We start from the raw sequence: 24,632 nt of genomic DNA, 5'->3' as shown, positions 1-24,632 counted from the left end.
GCACAGCAGGTGCCACCAGAGGTCAGTCTCTACTGGTTGAAGATGCACCTGTAAGTGGTGGGGATAACGTTGCATGACTAGTAAAAAAGAAAAATACTCCTGACCCTGTTTAGGAGTATTGCCACATTTAACTTTATCTTGAGATAACCTCTTCCGTCTACAAAAGCAGTTTAATAGCTATATGATTTTATTCCACTCGTCATCTCAGTTCAGCCTACTGATGCATTAGCATTCTTTAACAAGTGTTATCGGTTCTTCCAGCTGCTTTTTCTATCTTTTAATTATTCGATGGGCCATAAGTATTTAAACCCAGCCAGACTTGTCTAAATAGGCTAATTGCATGTTAGAAATGCTACACGATGACACACGCTACAGTGACTTCTATCACTGGCAGCTCAGCTTTTACGTGGTTTTTTTTTGTTTGTTTTTTTAAATACTGTTTTACCCAGGTGACATGTCAGAAAGGTATGAAGAAATAGCTCCTACATGGCAGTCTGCGGCCTTTCACTTCATGTCTTAGAAATCATTCCTCCAGCTGCAGGCAGTCACCAATTACTGGGATAAAAACAGCACAGCATCAACTGCCTCTTTGCATCTGGAGGCTCCTGTCTGATGCTTTTATCCATGGCAGTGTCAGTAGCTTCCTGAAGCATGTGTTGGCCAACATGGACTCTGGTACCCAGTGCAAGAAAGGATGTGTGCACCTGTGCCAAAAAAAGAGTCGGCTGCCCTTTTCATTTGTTAGGCCTCTCAAGTCAGAGGCACCACAGCAGACAAGGACAGGACTACTGCATTTTCAGCACCTACTTTTTTGAACCAAACTCTTCCTGTTTTTCTATAAATTATCTAAATCTTGGACAATTGCAGATATTCAGTTTGGCTAGGCCTCTGCATCCTTGTAGAGGAGCTGACTTTCTTACTGCATTTCAATCAGGAGAGACAGAACACTGAAGTAAAGATAATATTTAATACAGAGTATGAGTGTACAGATTAACAGATGATTTATGCTGATTAAGATTTAACAGAAGTCTTTGGCGCTTGGAGACCAAAGGGAGATATTTTGTGATCAAGGGACATCTAAACGCCAGCAAGATGAATCCCCCCGTGGAGTCCAGACACTGGTGGTGGTGGTGGTGGTGGTGGTGGCTGATGACTCTGAGGCTGCTGACTGCTGAGGCGGATGAGGCTGATGAATCCGTAAAGACTAGGTGGTGATGGGGAGGTGGAGGGAACGCAAGATGGCAGAGAAAGAACCATATTTAAAATGAGGATCAGTAAGATGATAGGCTGACAAAGAAGGTGTCGCTGTGCTATTGGTTGATTGTGAATCAGCTGATGACTCAATTGACCTACCAAGACAATGACACCTAGAGACAGTGAGCGAGCATGCCTGCAAGGGGTGAATGACAGGGTGAGAAAGAAACTTACAGCCTGAGCATGAAAAGTATAGTCTTCCTGACTGAACTTTCGCTAGAGCTTCATATAAAAGAAGCAGAAGCTACTTAGTTTAACTCAGTTCTGCCTGATCTTATCCGTTCAGTTTGTATATAAACTGTATATTGTCACCCATAAAAAAAAGTTCCCTGGCTGAAGTTCCCTCAAACTCTGAAACCTGTCTGCTCAGGGCAGGTGGGTGGGCCTTTGACACTCAGTAAATGTGTTCCTTCATCATTCCGCCTCCACTGTGGTCTGGCCAGTCTTATCCTGCCTAATAAACATTGATTAGTCCACATAATCAATGCACTCAATGACAATGATTCAGTGCACTGCATAAATGTATCGACTGCAATCAGCTATAAACAGCAGCCCTCTTTTTCATGCATTTTCTGCCTTTTATTAGCCATGTTCTGATGGAACAATAATTGTATGATTCTCTGTAGAGTTAAGAGACATATTTCATTAAGTGATGCCGAGATGAGATAAAAATCTATCGACCATCTGTCTAGATTTTTTTTTAATTAAATAAATAATTGTATGAATGAATAAAAAAAAAGCACAGTAGTGTGATCCTTCACAGCCACCACAAGGTGGCAATGTTTAGCTGCTGTTGGCATCAAAGCACTGACAGCTCTTTGTTGCTTTTTTACTGTGAAAGGTTGCACAAGAAATTATATTTTCTGTATTTTAGGATAAACTGACTTTTCCAGGCTTAAGATTCAGTTATGATCAGAGGGTTCAAATCAGGAAATGAAGTAGAAAAACTGTTGGATATTGTAACACAAAACTAGTTTAGCCACCTGCATTCAAGTTCAACGTGTAAAAACAAATCTAGCCTGTCAGTCTGGGTGAGGAAAAGTTTTTGGGGATTACCATAACACACCTATCTGCTCATGTACAACACCATCTAAGATCCAAAAGATGTATCATCTTTCACTAAACAGTTGAATTCAAGGAAGAGGTGCAGCAGGAAAACCCCAATGTGAAGCATGTAACTTTGCCGCTCCTGGTTCCCGTGGCCATGCATGACCAGGTCATGTAATGAATGTTGATAAAGTAGAAAAGCCCGTTTAATCAGGACGGATCACTGTGCAGAGGTGGAGAATGTCAGAGAGAGCAGGCACAGCTGCTTAGTGAGAAATCCAATATTGACTGTCGGGATAAATGTCCTGCATATTCTCTCATCTGTCCCAGGGGCCGTGGTATTATGCCTCTCACGTTAGCACTCCTAATTGGATTAAAAATGGCTTGTTATTGGGAGAAAAATGACTGAGAAAACTATCATGATTATTGCCTCTCAACAATGTTGGCTCCCAGAGCTGAAGAGGTGAAGTGATTGTCATGGTTTTGGAAAATGTCAGAATCGGGCGATGCAGTTTGTGTTGAAACACACAGCTGCTTTGATTGATTGCGTTTTAAGATCAAACCAATGCAGTCACATTCAGAGCCTTATTCATTGTCTTAGTCTGGGGATATAACGCAAGAAACATCACATCAAAGTGGAGCATTTATGGCATTTACATGCAAAGTTTCATACTTTTCAAATGGTTATATAATCAGCTAAACATGTAGTGTATGCATGCACACATAGCTGTGAATGCATGCGTAAACAGAAATGAAACAGACATATCCATCAGACGTCCACTGGGTTTTGGTTTGTATACCACCAGGAGCACCCATTAACAGAAAATAAATGCCTGACGCCATAAAGCTGACAGTGTCTCATTCATACTGACACTCTGGCTAAATTACACATAAAAGCACTGATAACATCATCATTAAATATTGATTTTAAGGGTGGTTGAAACGAAAACACATCCACACGTATTCTGTAGATGAGGGGATTTGGATGGGAGTCAAATCAGATTTAGCAGAGTGGTTAAAAAAAAAAAAGGCAGCTGCCGTGGCTTCTCGTGGGAAAAAGATGGACAGGAGAGAAGCAGAAGAAGAAAAGGAGAGAGTAAGAAAGAGAGAGAGGAGGTGAAGAGTAGAGGGAGGTAAGGGGTTGGGGGGGTAGAAAGAGATTTAAGGCTGAGGCTCAGAGCAGATGTTAGTGTTGATGATGATGGATGCAGGTTGTTGAGATGCAGAGTTGTTATCATGAGAGGCACTCGCAGCCTCCTCACAGCACACTTTCCCCCCAGATGTCACTGTGTATCTGTGTGTGTGTGTGTGTGTGTGCGTGTGCGTGTGTTGCACAGCAGTGGAGAGGGAGATGCTGAAATGAGCATGCCACATGCCCAAATTAGGTTAACGCTAAATCTGCTTCATCTATGTTGGTTTTTTATGAAGTTGTAGATTGAAAATTCTTTTAATGCAAGAAATTTCCTCTTCAGTCTGAACTCAGATCAACTACAAGCTATCAAAACAATGAACAGAAGCAATGACACACGACAATGGAGAGTTTAGAGACTGATTGTGTCACAGACGATGCTAATGAACAGCTATCTTAACAATAACACTGTATGGCATAGACATCGTAAAAAACAACTTCCTCTAAAGGCACAAATTGGATTAAGTTGAGGATTTTTCACCTTTATCTCATAGAGGAGACTGTTTTTTGCATCACACCTCGTATCACTGGGGTACCACGTACACCCCTGCAATAATCCAGATACACCAAAATCACACACTTGCCGCACACACACACACACACACACAGGCAGCAGGTGGTGTGTGTGTGTGTGTGTGTGTGTGTGTGTGTGTGAATGGGACATGTTGAGTGGTAACCTGCTCTACACTCTAACCAGATAAAAGGTGCAGGACAGAAACATGTTGGTAATTGATTGCTAATTAGTTCTTTTGTTGTCGTCCATTGTGTCCTGACAGAGCTTTGCCCCAGGCTGTCTATTCACCCGCAGACTCTGTGGCCTCACAGCAAGGAAATAAGCATAGCCAGTCCATAATGAGACACACTCATGTAACCCCGGCAGACAACAGAAGCCGCTTCTGTTATTGAACTCTTGGATGTAAATAACAAAAGACCTGACAGTGTAAAGGGTGGATTTTTTTTTACCCGTTCACTTCTCATGTTTTTTTTTTCAGACAGAGAGAAAAATGGGTTGAGGAATATCATACTTTAGAAGATGTTCATCTTTTCTTACCCCTGACTCTAAAGTGCTGGTGACAGAAGCACTAGTTTTATCTCACTTTGATTACTGCTCAGCAGTCTGGTCGGGTGCAACCAAAAAAGATCGGTCTAAGCTCCAAATAGCTCAGATAAGGCTGCGAGGCTCACACTGCCCTGCTTGTTAGGTGTGAAGGCAGAATATAGAGAGAATGCATGCCAGTCTCTCACAGCTCAGAACTGAGGATAAGCTGGCATGCAATCTGATGAGTTTCTTTAGGAATATCTGTTTTAGTCAACAACCAAATTGTCTACAGTAAATTATGTGAGAGACCAAGTAGGGCTGGACGATAGAGAACATGGGCGAATTATGAGACAATGGGCCTCTGGGCAAAGACATGCATAACATCTCCTTCAAGAAATAATACCCAACACATTCTCACTCTGACCTCGTCACATATTGCAATTTTGGTCATGGACTTTACACGTCCACATACAACATGCAAGGTACCCTGGGTGCGTTGGTTGTTGACATTCTAGGACGGCGTGTCAAGTTTTGCCTGTTACATGAATTGTCTTCTTTCAAAATACACTTCTGTTTTCACAGGATATTTAACGTTTACATACAGTCTCTTTCAAAATAAAAGCACTACGTCGGTACAAGACCTCAAATTGACGTTTTTTTTTCCCTTCAACAACAAACACACATGGTTGGGTTTAAGCAACAAAAGCTCGTGGTTAGGTTTAGGAAAAAAGAACAGGGTTTGGCTTTAGAATCTTACAGGACGCGAACACTGCTCTCTCAGGTGAAAGTCAGTGTTTGTTGGACCCATCCACCATCAGTCCCACCCACCTCAGTCGGACTTTCGCCACCTAAACTCTTGTCCTTGTCCCGCTGCGTTTCCCCCTGATGCCGCTTGGCTACGTTAAACTATAACAGCAACCAGCCCCGTATCATGCCAAATTGAAAGGATGCTTTTTTTGGTTTCTGACGCTGCAAGTCATTGCCCAAGTGCCGGATTTCGATGACTTCGGAGTGAGACTGGTCTCGCAAGAAACACAGACCTGTTGGTGGTTTTGCCCCTTTTCTGTAGTCACTTTGTGTCTCTTTGAGGTCATTTTGAGTCTCTTCCTGATTGGTACATGTTAATATGAGTGACATTTTGCATGTGAAGGCTAGAGGAGCTTCCCTGACACACACTGTGCACAGTAGGCCCCTTCAATAATCTATCCATGAAGGAGAAATCAAACATCAAATTATATTTCACCAAATACCATGATATCAATATTGTGACAAAACTGTAGGATTGACTATTGGTGCTTTAACATCGTATTTACATAATGAGATCTTTGATAAATGTAATCATCAGTAATGTGGATATAATGACTACGTGGGTAAAGGCAAATCACACAACAGGTAGAACAGTCCAAGAAAAGACAACACTTATTACGATTTCCAGAATCTAAGATGGCATCTAGTTTCATATTACAGTATAAATATAATACATATATAATGCCCAGCCCTTAGACTAACATAGTCACACTATCAAGCAGCTTGCCGGTGTGCACTAATTAAATAAAAATCCAGAACAGATGAGGTATGAAAATCAGTAATGTACAGAACCATCATAATTTGGAACAAGTTATCAACGATAACCATTTTCAAGACTGTAAAATTAATTTAATTTTAATTTTTTTTTTTTTTAAATTTTATATACTTTATTAATCCCTGAGGGGAAATTCAATTTTTCCACTCTGTTTGTCAATTACACACAGGTCCGAACACACACATGCACAAACAGGACCTATACATGCACTAAGTGGAGAGATGTCAGAGTGGGCTGCCCATGACGGGCGCTCTGAGCGGTTGGGGGGTTCGGTGCCTTGCTCAGGGGCACCTTGGCAGTGCCCAGGAGGTGAACTGACACCTCTCCAGCTACCAGTCCACGCTCCATATTTTTGGTCCGGACAGGGACTTGAGCAGGCGACCCTCCGGTTCCCAACCCAAGTCCCTATGGACTGAGCTACTGCCGCCCCAATTAGATAAGCTTATTCCTTGTAATCAATTTAAATCCTGTTTGACTGACTTAGAGCAGTGTGAATGCGTGTGTTTTTCTGTGAATGGATATTTTTCCCTATGCTGATGTCTCTTTCCATACATATTGTAACCTTTACATTATTCTATTGTTTTATAACTTGCTGATGTATACTGTAACTTTAACTGTATACTGTAACACACAGCTGGTTCAATATCAGTGAAGTTTCCCTTTATATTCATTGTCTTGTGTGGCGATCAGCAGTGATGTGGTGGTTCACTTTTACACTGTGATCTGTAGCCTATAGTTCGGCTTTAGCTTCTGACTATCTTTGTCTTTTTAACCTGTTGTTGCTGCTGAGTCAGTTTGACATCCTGGATATATCCTTCAAACACAGACTGTAGACCCCTCTGTCTGCTTCTCTCTGGAATCACTCTTTCATTTTTCCAAAATACGATCATATTTCTTCAGGTGGTGCAGTTAGTTACAGTGTGGGCTCCATGCTTACTCCGACAGCTTGTCAGACCATTGCAAAGGGGCGGGGCTTAGTGAAAGGTCAGTTGTAGGCCCAGTTTAAAATGCAACTCAATTTTATACAGTATATGAATGCTCTGTTTTCTCCCTGTCTCTCTCTCTCTCTCAGCTAACAATTCCTTGGCCTAGTGTCTAGTGTGTAGGAATTAGTGGTATCCAGCAGTGGTACAACCGGCTGAGACCTCTCCTGTGTGACAAGCGTGTAGGAAAATATGGATGTGAAAACATGAATGGCCCTGTGTAGAACCGGTATATGGTTTGTCCACTCTGGGCTACTGTAGAACAACATGGCGGACTCATTGGAAGAGGACCGGCTCCATATGTAGCTCATTCTAAAGTAACGAAAACACAACAATTCTTAGTTTCAGGTGATTTTACACTAATGAAAATAGAGTTATGAATATTATACTCAATTTCTGACCCTAACTCCTACACACTGGACCTTTAAAAACATATTAAAAATAATAACAATGTTAATTAGCTGAACTGAACAACTAAGACAGATTGCTGTTTGATGTGTTGTGACATGTTTAGTTTTTCACTTGACTTTTACTTGTCTAGAACATATTCTTACTGAGACTATTCTTACTGAGTTTTGTGTTATGTTTTGTCGTATGTGTGGACCCCAGTAGCTACCACCTTAGTGGCAGCTAATGGGGATCCAAATAAAGACTAAAACCTGCATGCAAATCTCCTTCCGTAACTCATGATGAGGTGATCCATTTACCCCTAAAACTGTCCAGCTGCAGTGTCCCCCCCTTTCAGCTGCATCCTGCTTTACAGTATGTGGTGCAGCAGACTATGTGCCATTTACACTGTGCTGCTGCTATACCCACATCTCTCTCCCTCTCTCATCAGTGCATGAGAAATTACCTAATGAGGAATGGGTCGCACATTTCCACAAACTCATTAACCCGCGAGCGAGTGAGACTAATTGCAGCGTTTGGGTAATGTGATTTCACATCTGTTACTGCAGCCCAGGACACAGTAGTCAGCACAGGGCTGGATCTGGTGGGCTGAGCCACACATAGAGCTAGATTTACCAGAACAACAACACACACACACACACACACACACACACACACACACACACACACACACAGTGAGGCTGACACTGCTGCAGCTTGAGCCTGGATGGGTGGAGCAGCAGTCAGTTTGGCTGTGGTTATAACATTTGATCAACTGTTGTCATGCGATATCTTGTAATTACATGCCTCTGCAGGGTAGGTGGGCCACCTGCATTCACTCTGAGAAAAATCAGACTGCTGCCAGAGCAGGGATGGGTAGTGTGGAGGTAAATATACAGTATTGGACACATAAGCAATGACTTTGAATTAGTGGCCATTGTGAAGCGGTCAATAAAATAGGGAAAAAAATAACACTAATTAGTTTTTGTTTTCTCTGTTTCCCAAAAGACGTCCATTTATTTTGAAATCCAACGTCAGATTCAGAGGGTTGCCCAATAATTCCCCATAAATAAACAGGTTAAACATCCATTTACATCTCTGACTGACACTGACTGTGATGCTCAGTGAGTATAAACCATGGATAATGTGAGTATTTTCCCCCTATACATTCACTGTGACTTGACTGTATGCTTGGCAAAAAAAAAAAAAAAGATTATTTCTTAATTAACTGCAGGTCTTGCTTCTGTGGTTTGCTGCAATTAGTCTAGACTGTACAATAACACAGTGTGGCCTGTTTATGGTATCAGTCTGTAAATGTAATCATAGTGCGATCCTGTGTTGTACTGCCACAGGGCACACTTGTAAGTAGCTTAAAAAATAATGTTGTTTTTATTGTATGTTGGAAAACTTCAGGCTATTTTATTCAAGCTAATTGCGTATAATGGAAACATAGGGTTACACACAAACACACACACACACACTCAATATGAAAAGCACTGAGAGGAATAAATGATTTTTGCAGGGGTCTTGACTTTGGTTGGTATTTTCAATAATTCACTAAATTACTGCAAACAAATTTATGTTAATAGAAAAGGTGGGAACCAACTGTTTAATATGGGGAAAGTAATATACTTTTGTTAATTATGATTAATCCTTTGTTTAACCCCCCTGCATTGTTACAGAAACTCCAATTATAAGTTTACAGGCAGTGGGACTGCTTATGGTAATGCCATATCTCATCAATTACCATCCCGTGACCGTAAATTGGCCTCTGCGCTGACAACGAGATGAGGTTAACACGCTGATTAATTTGAGCTGCTGTGATTTCAGGCTCAAGTTGACACTTATAATCTTTGACACAGACAGTGAGGTCCGCTCACTTTCATAATGGAAAAATTTTATTTACTTCTCTGCGAGCTGCGCCGGAGTTTATAGACATTACATCTCACATCAGGATGATTTGAAATTAAAGTAACGCAAACAAGGTGAGAGTTTCTCTTATTGCATAACTGACGGGCAGGTAATGAGGAACTTTAAATAGGCTAAATGTCAAATGATCACAAGGTGTAAAAGAAATAAACTGCTTAATACTGATTATCTGTATTTTTACTTTTGATATGACACGCGTGTAATGTAGGAAACACTTGGCCTAATAATAAATCAGAAATAATGAAAACATGTCATTTTAACAACTTCAGGATGACAATGTGTCAGTTTAGATTCATACACGTCTCAGAGGATTGTGTTGTCCACTGCTTTAAAAACAAATAACTGATATTCGTACTACATCCAGTATTATTGATGCTATCATTTAGTTTCCAACACACTAATTATACCTTGGACACAAGCAGTTATCAGCTGTATGAAATTTCAAACTATTTTCTGCATTTTATTTCACTTTACCCTACAATTAACACCCAGATCAACCTGTTTTAATATTTATTCATCTAGCTGATATGATGCGTCTTGCTTGCTGGGTTTGTGCTCATCACTTTGTGCCAGACAGCTCACTCTATAAACATCTGTATGTGTTGCATATGAAGAGTGAAGTAAGTGAGTGAAAGCAGTTATTGATAATGTGTTGTAGGACCAAGGGTGGTGCACAATTTTGGTCACTTGGTGTCAGGGGTTAGGGGTCAAGGATGAATTAACTAGGGCCGAAATGGGAGGGGAAAAGGGGCTCAAAAAGCCTGGAATGAAAAGTTTGGTTGTGTTCGCAAATCTTTATTTCTCAATAATTTGTGCCGTAACTACATCTCTGACTCTCGAGGTCTCTGAGGCCCTTCTCATCCTTCAAGGCGTAAAATGGATTAGTCCGCCCCTGTGCTAGGATTCATCTCTGAACGCCATAGAGCCGAGTGAGTGGCTGCTTACGCTGTTTCAGCACCTATGTACACTCTTGTTTTTCCCCCAAAAATGGAAATCAGGGCTCCAAAAAAGACAGAAAGGAAACTGACTGTAAAAAAAACATAAATAAGTACAAAAGTTGCATGAGAGAGATATAGATCAAAAGCGGATGAGTGGGGGCCCCACAGGGACTGCTTATGCACTGGGCCCAGAATTTGGTGATACGCCCCTGCCTGGTGTAACTCTTGATTATTGGTGTAAATTTCTTAAAAAGAATATGAAGCCAGCATGTGGCCGGTCCATGTCTGTCGGCCTATCTGCACTGTGTGAATAATAATGTGAAAGCTACACAGTGATTCTGCACTGGCCCATCTTTATATTAAACCACTTTGATTTCACCTTAGTAGCTGTTTGGCCTTTATACTGTGTGTACAATCAGCCATTTGGCAACTACCAAATAATACTGTTGCTTCCCTGTGACTCCTGATGTAATCAATACAGGAGCAGCTATGAGACTAAAGTGTGACCCAGATACAGGCTCTATTAATAGGGTTACTGATAGGTGAAATATTGTTACCATATTATTTCTATAAGATTCCCATTTCATGTCGTCTGGTATTTCCATGTTTAGTTTTGCTACAACTAATCGATTATGTCATTTCTTTGCAGGGTAGGATCAGCCAACTTTAGCCTCCAGATAAAAGCTTTACAAAGGCTGATATACACTATAGACACACACAGGTCTGTGCCTCCTCCTGTTTAGTTACAGTCCATCCAGTCTGCTCAGTGGGATGACCGTCATGGTTAGAAGCAATGACCGTCACATCACAGCTCTGACATCTTTACCGCTGCTGTCTGCCACACTGGGACCAGTCACCCCTCATAAACCCTTTAACCCTGTCACCTCAAACACCGGTCACTGAGCAACGACCACTAACAAGATCAGTTTGTGCAACAAAATTACATCTTAGGATATCTAAGCATGCCAGGCTGGTATAGATAAAGTAGAAAGCCCATTAATATTTTTGATGGATAACCAAAATAAAATGCCAACAATAACCTACAAGGGCAGGTCAGCACTGAGGGTCACATATACTGTTTTTATAGTATATACAAGTGCCTATAGGAGTTTGTATAAAATGGTGGTTATGATATCTTGTTAACTTGGAGACATAAATCATTCTTGTTTTGACATTCTTGAAAATTACTTTTATTTGTTTGTTCATTTTAAATTGGTACAAACCCGTCAATGTGGTGCATTTCGATGTAAGATCAAACATTTAAGAAATGTGTCAAGTAATAGCACATACAATAAGTTAAAACATGTCACAAAAAAGACCAGCGGGTACATAGCAAGAATGTTTCATCTACACAAAACATCCTAAAACAGCGTAGGCCTACTGAAAGATCATTGTTCATTTTTTTTCCTCTTTAGGTTTATGCTCCCGTCTCATGCAGACGAGACCGAGGTCGCCTCACAAAAAAGCACCTCTTCAATCTGAGTGGGCACCATTTTCTCCTTAAATTATCCAAGCGTTTAAATCCACATGCACAGTGCATGCCCGAGACCCAGTTCAATAGGCCCACCTACAGTATGGAGCGTGTGTGGTAGGCTGTTACCAAAAATTTATACCCAATCTTATAAATTACCGTTTGACATAACACAACTTCACCTGAACACAATAACATGTGTGCGTAAAGACACACTCAATGAAAACGTAAATACGACGATTGTTTGGCTCTCAATAATTAGGGCCTATAGTCTAGAGATCATTACAATAGATTTATTATCAGTAGTTGATAAAATCCTTTTGAATAAACAAGATAAATAACCCCAAAACCCAAGATATTTTTTCTTCCATTTGTCCATCAGTGTTGTCCTTTTTTGTCATTATGTCTAGATGAAGTCACACACAGTCTCCATTTTCTCACATTTCAGGCCTGATTAGCTCGCTCGTTCTCACGTTTTGATCTAATAGCGGGAATAAAAACAGAAAAAGAGCCGCAGGGTGGGGCTGGGAGAGGGGGGTGAGGAGGAGAGGGGCGCGCTGGGGTGTTTTTTTGAAAAGTCACTAAGTGAAACTCATGGACACTGTGTGCTCCAGCGCTTTGCGCCGCAGTGACGCGATGCTTGTCCCTCTCCACATGTCACTGTCCGGTGAACTACACAGCTGCGGGGAGCCCGATACGTTCGTGGGGCCGGAGAGAGAGGCCGACATTCCCGGGAAATGCGACTGGTAGAGGTGGGACTGCAGACCGGAGCCGTTGGAGGAAAGGCCGTTGGAGAGACCCATGGAGTTTGGAGGCGGGCCTGGACCTAAGCTGCACTGTGACAGGGACTGTGGCATGCCCGGCTGGCGACCCAGGGCCGGCGGGAGCTGCAACTGCGACACCCCCGGCATCCCCGTGGCCCAGCGAGAGTCGTTGGCGTGGAAGGAGCACAGGCTGTTCTCCATGGCGGCCGCGGCAGAGAACTGTGGCAGGCCCGGTGTCGGGAGCAGAGTCCCCGGGGCGCGGAAAACATTGGTGGTCTTCTTCCTTTTCTTCCACTTTGCGCGTCTGTTCTGAAACCAAACCTGCAGGTAGAGAGAGAGAGACAGGACCGTGAGCCAACAGCAGGACAGACCGAGGAACATACTGCAGCACTATTAGTTTGTATTACACTGTGATGAGGGCAGTAAGGTGGGTGTCATGGGAGAAAAGCGATATTTACGCACTATAATCTTACTAAAATCTTGCCAGACACATGACTTTAGGGCTTTAATTTGGACATTAGGGTCTTTAGAATATTATTACAACAAAACCACACATATTTAACTGTATTCCACAGCAGGGACAGCAGCATAGCGTGGAAAGTGGTTAGAGATTGCGTCCTTCTTCCCCTGGTGAAATCCAGTGTGTTTGAGCAACACTCTTTCTGAGGCCAGAATCTGACCTTATATCTGAACACTAAAATAAATTAACAAGGCATAAATATCTGCATCAGAATATATTCGCCACCACCAGCCTAAAAGGCAGGACTTGGACGGAGTTATGTCCAATATCATGTAAACTGCATCAGTATATATGAAGGAGGCTGTTGTAAATACCAACCATCCGGCCTGTGTTTCCAAGACGCTATAGTTTGGACTGAAGCAGTCAAAATGCCAGGGTTATGAATTTCATTGTAAATAAAACTCAATACAGGAGCCGCTTTGTCCCAAAACGCAGCCGTCACGGAGGGTTTATTGTAGCTGTTCCGCAGCAGTGGGCCGAACAATTTATCTTTCTAACATCTTATTTACAGGCAGATTAACTGAGTGTTGCCCTAAATATTGTGTGGACTCAAATACAAATGGCCCCGTATTACTGTACACAATCCACGTGCAAATAAAGCCTACCCATCCACACACGCGCGCGAGAACCACAAACACACCGACCTCGACGTACACAGCCAAAAATGCACGCGCGTCCCTGCTGGGCTTTATAAAGATTTCATCATCTTCGGGCGTGATTAATGCGCGCGCGAGGCCGTGAGTCGATGCCTCCGTATTAAAAGTGAAATCTCGCTCTCATTCCGCTCAGCCATCCGTGAAACGTCGCCCAAACCCATTACACTCGGGGGGAAAGAAAATGCAATTTCTCATTCCATTAAAAAAGTACAATATATTCTTGAGTTCTATTAAGACGTCGCTGATGGAGCATTTTAAAGGCGAGGCTGTGGAGGCACGCGCGCGGGGCCAACACGCCCACTGAAGGCTGCACCTGCACGACCTGCACTAATGTTTACCAACAGCGAGCAGGAGCCGACCTGCACTGAGCGGTGAGGATCCTGCACCGCGCAGAATAAAGAATTGATTATTAAGGTGACTAATGATTGGACTGGTTTTATTGCTTTCACTGGGATCATTTGCATGAATTTCACATCACTGGTTAATAACCCGTTCACTGTTATAAATAAGACTGAAATTGGTTGATAATGTGTTTGGTTTGTTGGAGCCTGGTGTTCCTGCATGCTTGTTCGAAAAATAAGCAGCCAGTGTAAATTATTTAAAAGTGGTTCATATGTTCAGTTCAGCAAAACATAAATATAAAATAAAATGTCACCATAGTGAGCAAAACACAGTGACACACAATCTCACCCTGTAATTTTGTAAAAATGGGTCATCTCTTGTAAAGCAAATTCTTTTAGATGTAGCCTAGAATATATTGACCATTATTTCGGCTCTTTATTTGTTATAGTAAGAAATTATCAAAAATAACTATTATTAAAAAATTACCAAAGCCTCACTACCAGCCATGTAATCTTATATAATAGCTGCAGGATCCACAGAAGCAAAAATAAATATAAATTAAATTGGGCAAATGTAAAAATAAAAAGAACTTTCACACCTCTAATTTAAATATTTCCAGGTTCAGTCACCACAGGTGGCCTTACGCAATATTTTCTGAAATTTATAAAAGCCACCTGAATATTTTTTTGACTCCATGAGCACCGGGTTCCTGCTCCTGATCCTCACATGAGAAATGTTTCAGCACCTTGGACAGAGCCACGTGTATGTTATTAGATGGAGCACGGCTTCTTAAAATTAAATATTGCTTACCATCAAGCTAAACTCAAATTAATTATGGGATTTTATAATATTATAATTCAATTAAAATTGGATTGAGTTGGCATATTTTGTAAAACAAGTGTTACGGGACTATGAGGACATTAATCTGTCTTCACACACACGGTGCTTTTTCATGCGAGTACACTGGAGCTAGATCTATATATGAGCCTAAGTAAGAAAATATTTCCAAGGGATTCTTTAATGTTTATAATAATCTGCACAATAGTACACTTTAGGTTTTGTTTTATTGTAACTTGGGCTGCACCTACCTATTAGCTTTGACATTTTAAGCATTTGTACGCAAAACTTACTAACACCTAATGGCCACAAAATTTCTGTGCGCAACAGGAGCAGAGATACATAAGTAGAAATACATTATGATACATAAAAAAAATATTAGAAGTGGCCAAACTATCTTTTGCAAGCGCACAGTGAGAACACTTGTACTGATATCTCCTTCTGTGAGTTCAGCCTTTTGCTCACTGCCTTCAGGACTGAGTTAAAGGATGATCTTGGATTTATTTAGCGCTAAAAATCCCTCCAACATCAAACCTGGACCCAAAGCCACACCCTGCTATATCACGCCAGTGTTTGCATTCTGTAAAATCCACACTGCACAAGTGTTTACCTGAACTCTGGACTCGGTGAGGCCGATCCTCAGCGCCAGTTCCTCCCTCATGAAGATGTCAGGGTAGTGGGTTTTGGCGAAGCTGCGCTCCAGCTCGTTGAGCTGCGCCGGGGTGAAGCGCGTCCTGTGCCGCTTCTGTTTCTGGCTGGCGGACTGACCGGAGCTCTGCTGCGGCTGCTGCTGCTGCTGCTTCTCCTGCTCCTTGCCGTTCACCGGCATGCCGGCGGAGTTGGATCCCACAGTGGCGATGTCTTCTCCCGGCAGAAGAGTGGTTCCCTCTACAGAGTCCGAACCAGGGGCCATGTCTCCCGGATGCCCCTGGTCTGGCACCCCACCACCCAGCCGGCACTTGAGAGCCTCTCGGTGTCCGAGTAACTCTGCAGCATCCTTCATCCCTGAGAGGATGAGGAAGGAGAGGGGCTTTTAGTGAATACATGGCACATCTCACAGCGCAGCATCTTTAAATGAGCATCACATGAAATAGCTTTGCTTCTTCATGACAACAGGCGTAATTCAAAGAATACAACAAATAAACTCAATGTAGCTCGGCTCGTAATTTTACACCGTAATTTTCGCTGTCAGATCATTCCTGATAAATTACTGCAAAGAACTGCTGCAAGCAACGATAAACCACTTAGCTGTTAACACAATTAACTACACAGTCTATCTATCACTTCACAAGGTTAAACAAGAAGTTGGAATCTTACACTGGAGTTTAGGGCCGGAGTTTAGTGATGATAACTCACCGAGCCGAGCATCCAGGAGGTCGGCGTGAGAGAGCATCGCGTACCGCTCCAGGGTGAAATGCGCTCCAAAAAAATCCCACAACTTTGGGCAATTTAAAAAGTATATATCGTCTAAATGAACGAAAATTCGGTTTGTGGTTAAAAAAGGAGGTCCCTTGCATTATAATGTCCTTTAGAGCGATGGGGAGGCGCTTATTAGTTGAAAGAACCCGTGAGCTTCCTCAAATAAGAGCCAATCAGAGCGGGAGCTTGGAAATGTCAGCGACGTGACTCCCCCCTCTTTTTTTTCTTCTTCTTCTCCTTCTTCTTTTTACACACACATACGCACGCACGCACGCAGGCACGCGCGCGCACAGAGCCAAACGCGCACGAAACCCTACAATTCAATTCAATCCTCTGCCATTCCGTCCTCTGATTTATTAGCTTTTCATGCTCAAATTATTCCACGTTAAACATCTTAATGTGTTTGTTTAATCTCATATAGCTTGTGCTATGACAGGACTCCTGTTTGTACAGAGGTATACATGTAAAATACTGCAGGTGAGCTCGTGCAAAGGCTGGGTTTATTTCGCCAAAGGAGGTTGGAGCTTACGGGTTATCTGAGCCAGAAAATGCACTGCAATTAAGTAATTAGCCTTATCAAAATCTCAATTTTCAAATCATTGGACTGTGCCAATTAGTCTGTTTACAGACAATAACTCTTCTTCAGAGAGGGAGGATTATCAACAACAGAAAATCTATAAATTAAAACAAATTGCGAGTTAATTACGCTTTGTGTATTTATAAAAAAATATACATTTATTTTCTATTGGCTGGCACAACAGATAGAGTGTATTCTGCTCAGATCACAGTCTGCACTTTGGTCATAAAAGAAATAAATGTAGTAGATGAGGAGCCTTATAACGCCAGGCCTCCTCCCTGCACCTCAGAGCCCCACTTCCCTCCCGTCCTTGGATCACAAACAAAACGAATATCGCTCCCATTCCCCCATGGCAGGTGATTTGTGGAGACAAATCGAGGAAATAAATAAATAAACGAGTACAGATGGATTTAAGCTCCGTTAGTGATCGGCCGCTTTAACTCCCATCGACTTTTCATCAGCGCGCGCGCAATTAAAGGTATTTAGGCCTGTTTGGTTCACACAAAATCAGACGTGGTAGACCCTAAACGATTGTGCCCCTTTAGCACTGGTCCATAAGTAGGTCTATTATACAATTAACAGGACAGCCATTGATCTGCGCTCCACTCTTACTCCTCCAGACAGTGCTGGTTAGAGAGGGCTTTTGGCAGATGTCAGGGTGAGCCTGGTGAATAGACCACCGCCTGGGACTAAATAGGTTTCTTTGCAGCCGCACAAAGGAGGCGTCCGAGCGAGGACTCCTCTCTCTCTCTCCTCCTGCACCACATCGGCAGCTCATCTTTTATGCTCCTCAACCGCAATCTACCGGGACGCAGGGAAGTAGCCTATATGTGGCACAGCGTGAAAACTTAAGGAAATGGACTGGTGCATGGTCCACTGAGATGAGGAAAGCTGTGACCAGCTCCCGGAGGTTTCAGGAGAAGCAATCAGCAGCAGCAACAGCAGCAGAGCCTCGAGTCGTCTGATTCAGACGTGTAGACCAGGAGAGGAGAGGGACTCTGTGTGTTGGGAGTTGTAAGGCCAACCCTGCGTGTGTGAAGGGCTTGAGCCAGGAGAGACGGTCTGTATGCTTTGGAGGCTGTTTGATTTCCACTTAGTGGAAGCCTGAAGACAACTGATGTAATATTAAATAAATAAATTATTGGAGAGAAAAAAAATCTAAATTGTTGAAATTAACTCAGTCCATGAATGTCTTTTTTTTTTTTTTTGCTAAAATACTATTACAAATGTGCATTAATAAATATGTGAATAATGAATAATTTATGACGGGCTCTATTATGTAAATTACGAATTAAGTGAATGTAATAATAAATTGCATTCATTTAATTCCAATTCAGGATGATTTTGAGGCCATTATTCAATGAGTGAGTCTAATTTGATGAAATCGTGCTTTGTATTATTTTTAACAATTACAAAATAAACATGTACCCTACCACTATTATTATTATTATTATTATTATTATTAAAATTGTTTTATTTATTTATTTTTTATTTCTATAGAAAACAGACAAGATAAAAAATTATACAGATGTTGCTTTAACAACAATGATAATTATGACAATAATTATAGTTACAATATTAATAATAATAATAATAATAATAAAAACAACAATAATAAAATATTTTTAAATTATTAATAATAAATACTATTTAACAATAATGATGATGATAATGACAACATCATAACAATAATAACAAATAATAATAAATATAATAATAAGAAAAATGTAATATTTTTTAAAAGTATTAATAGATATGCCATAATTGAAAATCATTAACATGGACGCCCTGTATGCATAAGTTAAGGCACGTGTAAAAACCAGATGGTTGTGGTTACTGCTGACTCTTTCTTTGAACACCTACATGATAAATATTGATATTGTGTTTTGTTGCAGTGAGAGCAGGCCGGATAGCAGACATCCCCTCAGCTGTCCGATCCTCAGGCTGTAACTTATTGCTGTAATAAGAGGAACCCACTTGAAATGGGTCTATGTCTCACTCAGCCTCCCTAACTGGACCGCATCAATCTTCCCCCAGTAAAAACACACTCACATACAATCCTCCCGGGTTAATGCGGCGCATCTGAGTGCGGAACGGCTGTTTACACGCGAGGAGACACTTTTAATGGAAGCGCACCAAAAACAAATGCAATTTTGTAGAGCAATTTCAAAGATCAAGAATTCCGTGTCCACCCTCTCCGCGGTTTTTTAGCAATCAAACTGCGTTAAATCCATTGCTCATATGGGCCTTTGCAGAACAGGTTAAAATAATACAAGTAACAGAAGGCAGGTGCAGGGATGAGATCCTCTACACCACAACCACACCGCAACACCAGCAGCAGGCGTTTATGTTCAGGCCTATTGCATCGCCTCGTACATCTGCATCCGCATCAGTTATAGAAATCTTAAAAGGGGATCTTAAAAAGGGGAAATCGATTTTGCCGTCTGCTCTCTAGCAAATCACACTGTAGTTTTGTGCAGCTGATGTGATGACAGTCGGTGGAATAAGAAGCAGGCCAATAAGTGCGTTGCATCCGAGCCCGGGAGATGCAGAGAGAGGCGAGAGCGGGGAGCCACAGACAGGCAAACCCATTAGAGGCTCCCCTCTCCGGCCACCCAGCCTGGCTGCACCACCCCGCGCATCTCATGCCCCAATTAGGCCCTCTGCCCTCCGCCTGCTCTCCGTTACTGCGTGATCTGGTGGACAGAGCGGTAATCACGGCTTCAAATAAAATAATCAGCAAAGAAGAGCGATTTCCTTAATGAGGAAGAAGAGGCGTGTGTCACGGAGAGTGTGCTGCGGTGGCGGCGTGAGTGCGCGCGCGCGTGCGTGTACGTGCTTGGGGGTGTGTGGTTGTTGGGGGGGTTATTAAAATAGCAGTGAAAGTCACAATAGGCGTCATTAAGAGAGTCTCAGCAGCCTTAAAGATGTCTCATTAGCTTTGCTGCTAACAGTTGACCTCATGCTCAGGTGTGCTATGTTTAGGATCAACTGTAATGAGGAGAAACAGAGTGAAAACCCTCAGGTTAGTCACAGGCATATGTGGTGCATCAACAGTGAGTTCAGCACCTTATACTGTTCAAAATCAAACTTAAAGGTGACACGTTTAAACAGGGTTCAATAGCTTCAAGGAAAAGTACAACCATGACAGCATCACTTTCCCATGTAGGTAATATCTTGTGGCATAGGTGTAGATTTTATGAAGAAAACATTTTAATCTCTCAACATAACCACAATAATCCTAATTACCTCTGCACGTGAATGCAGCAGGGCCTCTTAAAACATAGTGCTTCATAAAACCCTGCCATATTTGTGCTGTTGTGATGCTTTAATGAATAATAATAGCCTGCTCTCCACAAAGAGACCATAAATATTGACTATTCAGCTAAAATTCTCTTAGTCAAACAAGACACTTTAACGTCTGATTAGTCACCTAATTGACTAAAAGGTGGCAGCCCTAAACATCACACACAGTCACTGGAAGTCCCAGCAACAGAAGGCTGGTGGGGCTGCTGATGCTGGTGCATGTATATTTAGGATATATACTCAAATGACACATGCAGCTATTAAGTTACATCACTGAAACTCAACTGAGCTGGCTATATGGTGCAAAAAAAATAAGGTAATTTCACAATTGTAGTTTAATTCATAAGGTTTTATGTTCTTTCCTTTAAATGTTTGCTGATAGATGTGAACCCAGAGCTCTTCTCCTCTCCGTCTGAACACTGGACATTTTGGAAATACAGGGTTTAAGGCCAGCAGCAGAACAGATCTTCTTTAAAATCTGTTTTGACAGCTTATTGGCTGAGAGCATCTACTGAGCTTTGCAATACAGTTCTGATAAAAGCTGGATTCCACGTGATCATGAGCCCTGTATGTTTCCATTAGTCCTCACTAGTGTTGGCAGCGTCACTTGAATGTCTATTTTTTTTTTTCCTTTTAATTTCTTCCATCACATTTAAAACAGAAGCAAAACGTTTGACTAACAAGGTTAGAGTATTACGCATACAGCCTGTAATCTATTGTATTTACAGTGTGACCTCAGTCATTTAGGCTCCTCCAGCTGGCCACAGATCTAATTCCTTCTCCTCCCCGACACCTTGACTTTCCCTCCAGTTCTGCTCCAGCTATTAGAATATGTTCTTTCTTAAGTCCGGTCATTAGTTAGGTCCATTACTGTGGCTCCATCATTAGGAAGCTGTAATGCATCATTGAAGGTAATGAGTGCCTTACATTACAGGTGCCAGCGAGCCTTAGACACACTGAACGAGAGCCTTTTTTTTTTTTAACTCTGCAGCCTGAAAACAACCAGTTTTACTCGTTTTAAACACAAAGCTGTCAGAGTGAGGTGGTGGTGGCATAACAAGGGCATAGCAATGATCTGATATAATAGTCAGTGCATTATGAAAGATTTTATTTACATAATACCACCTTGTGAGAGTAAAGATGATCACATTATTTATAATTTAATAATTTCAGATAGTGAGAATAACCTGTAGCAAACAGACACACACACACACACACCTCCTGCACACACTCGTGCACCTAAAATACCAGATAAAAGGGGAGGACTTGGGTCAGTAGTGTCTCTGAGTAGCTTGAAATTAGAAACATGTGCTGGTAATTATCAAACTGCAGCAAAGCCACATCATGCAATTTAATGCCTCAGCAAATTAAAGAATAAATGGGATCAGTCTCTTTGACCTTGCTCACTCTGACTTGCCGAACTTGATCTACCTGATACTTCAAGTGTGTGACTCGCTCACTCTGAGACATATATAGGCACACACACGCACTCTCTATCTCTCACACACACACACACACCCAGGCCAATATATAGCCTACTGTGGAGAGACAGATACAGATACATGTGCACATAAACACACATCCTAAAAATGAGCTCTGGTTGATTGTGTGGTGATGGGAACAATGTGAAAGCAATGCAGTAAAACCTATAAAATGAAACGAGAAAGCGCACACACACACACATATACACACACACACACACACACACACACTTGTTGTATTTCTCTGTTGTCCCTTCTTCCTCGTGTTTCCTGCGCGTTACTCACCCAGCCAGTTCAGCTCGTCTCTCACTTCACAAATCCCACACTTTCCCATCCATCCATTGTCTTTATCATCCTCTCCTCGTCTCCTCCCTCCCTCTTCTTCTCCTCCTCTCCTCCTCTCTCTCTCTCTCTCTCTCTCTCTCTCCTTCCTCCTCTCCATCCACTCCGCCACATTTCTGCCGCTTCCCTGCTAAACACGGCGCACTACCCCTCCCAAGATTAATTGATCATCAATTTAGCTCTAATTTGGACCAAGTCAGCTGGTAAATGGGGCAGTTTTCCCTGATTGTTAGTGAAATGTGTGCAAGTACATTGATAAATTTTGATTATTTATCAATTACAACCAAATGAACTAAATCTATTGAATAAATTCCAGCCTGATTGCCATAATAGAGTTTGAAAATATGGCTATTGATAATGATTCCGGCTAATAGTCTTTTCCGGCCGTGGTTGCCGGCTTGTCGGAATGACAACACAAAACTCATTTTTCACAGAATCAGCTGAGTGAGTGCGAGGCCGATCTTTCATTAATCAGTCACATTACGGAGCTGATACGCCGTAATACGCGACGCTTTCCTCAGAAAGACTCAAACACTTTGTCATATTTTATGTCAATTACCAGTCATTTCGTTGTGTTCCATCAAGACATCATGTAATAGTTAACATATGCTAAGGTAAAGCTCCCCTGTCCCGCCCTCCGGGAGCTCCATTGGAGGATGCCGTCTCTGTGTTTGGGGGGGAGAGATGATGAAATGGGCCCTGCTCTTAATTTCTTATTTTTTTGAGCGGAGGCGCTTATGGGAAGGGTGGGGCACGGGCTCTTTTAAATGGACCTGCCACCGTGTTTTCCCAAAGTTAATGGAAAAGCAGCTTGCTGGAAAATAGGAGAGGGAAAAATTGGAATTAGGTTCAGAGGCTTTCACACACAATAACAAGGGATAACTATGAGCCCAGGGCCCGTTTCTGCACAGACATACAAATTAGTGCTGTCATATTCCCACAGCCGCACGCTATTAACTAAAAGTGATCTTTTAGGTTTTTATTTAGAAATTGCAAGAAAGGTGTGTGACACGATTTCTCGCTCTGGAGTCGTATTAAAAATGACAAAATGCCATTAAACAGCCTATAAAGCATGTAGGAAAGCCAGCCCGATATATTGCTCCGTACACTGCTCAGTGATTTGATCTTAAATGTGTGTTACCTCTGCAGCCTGACCGCTGGGAGGAAAAAGGAAAGGAGCTGAAATAACTGCGATATCAGCCTTTCCTTTTTAATCAATGATATGAGCCCCTCTGCACCAATCATGGCCGCTGGAAGCAACTTAATGATCAGCATTTAGACTGGGCAGGTAAACCGCCGCGCTATGGAGCCAACACAGGGGCCAACTGCAGGTGAATTAACCCAGTCCAGATCTAATATGCTGGTGTCAGCTCTGGTTAGATCATGGCTAACCGCGGCCTGTATTGGCAGTGGCATAGCATCCAGCGTTGTCTCCCTCATATATGCCAGCAGGCAGCTATCTATAATCGATGGCCACTTTTAATTGGACAGGCTGTCTGTTAGTGGACACTGAAGGTTGTGCGGGAGGGGGGCACCACTGTATTTACCACACGGTTATTGTGGATAAATAGGTCGGGGACGTCTCTCTAAAGAGCCAATCAAGGCTTCTGCTGTTGCATGACAGTCAATTATATTTGGAAATTTCACACAGTGACCCTCAACAATTTATTCCAGTCATGAAACTCTATAAACGAACCAGCAATGCATTTATTTATCAGTATTTTCTTTAAAATGATCCAAACTGGGCACTGAATTATCATTGTGTGTCTTGTGTGGAGCCATTGTGCCCACAGCCAAGTCCATCACTGATAAATGATTGCACAGTCAATGACATTATATCATATGTGCAGATTTTGATGGGGACACTCAATATGTGGAACATGTGCATTTGTCCCGGACAAAATTAGACATTTACGCAATAAATTAATGCAGAAAAATCACAGATTGGTGCATAAAAACTCACCACAATGCAGGAAATTAAAAGTTTTATGCTCGAAATTTTCTGGTGGAGGACCCTCAAACCACCCCATTCCCTATGCCCTTCCAGCATGGTATCAACTTTGTAAACAACCAAGATAATCCAACAGTTTACCATCTTCCTTACTATATAATTGTTTCCAGTGCTTCAAAAATAAAGAAACCTCCATTAACGCAGATATCATTTAGGCCTAATTGAAGTGAGTGGGCCTGTTATATCCAAACACAACTCATTTTCACTCCTCTAAAAATAAAAGTAGATTTAAGATATGAAATCAGCACGGTTAGACAGAAATATCTGCACTAATACAGTCAATAAATGAAATCAGACGTCATTAGCCTCATTTCTATACCGAGCCAAGGAGGTCAGAGAAGAGGAGAAATGTGAATTAATTCTCTCTAAGCCGGAACGACCTACTGACGCTGGGTTGAGAGGCTTTTCATTCCGTATCCACATACTATTCATTATTTCCAGAATGAACTCCGCAGAGGTAGGCTACACTGCCTTGACTAATAGGCCTAAGTGACTTTTCCTTTATTTCGCCTCTTGATTTGAAGCTCGGAGGTGCGCGGTTAAAAATACCACCCAGAT

General features: G+C 42.0%; 2 protein-coding genes across 3 annotated transcripts in view; both read right to left on the bottom strand.

Moving 5' to 3' along the window:
• The window catches only part of LOC126394053 (corticotropin-releasing factor-binding protein-like), a 93,944-nt gene that overhangs the window by 15,505 nt on the left and 53,807 nt on the right, over positions 1-24,632 (bottom strand). The window lies entirely within an intron of this gene.
• LOC126394052 (homeobox protein orthopedia B-like) lies at positions 11,515-16,484 on the bottom strand. Of its 2 annotated transcripts, none has more exons than XM_050050628.1 (3): positions 16,256-16,484; positions 15,549-15,943; positions 11,515-12,904 (listed from the first exon to the last, which is right to left on the bottom strand). In XM_050050628.1, exons 1-3 carry the CDS (start codon positions 16,329-16,331, stop codon positions 12,401-12,403), a joined length of 975 nt encoding a protein of 324 aa, XP_049906585.1. In that variant the 5' UTR covers positions 16,332-16,484; the 3' UTR covers positions 11,515-12,400. The 2 variants fall into 2 exon arrangements, with proteins under 2 accessions (XP_049906585.1, XP_049906587.1); XM_050050630.1 differs by having other exon boundaries at positions 16,295-16,483.

The sequence above is a fragment of the Epinephelus moara genome, chromosome 8, assembly GCF_006386435.1.
Source record: "Epinephelus moara isolate mb chromosome 8, YSFRI_EMoa_1.0, whole genome shotgun sequence".
Lineage (NCBI taxonomy): Eukaryota > Metazoa > Chordata > Actinopteri > Perciformes > Serranidae > Epinephelus > Epinephelus moara.
The sequence above is the reverse complement of the archived record's forward strand: the minus strand, read 5'-3'. Positions and strand labels throughout refer to the sequence as shown.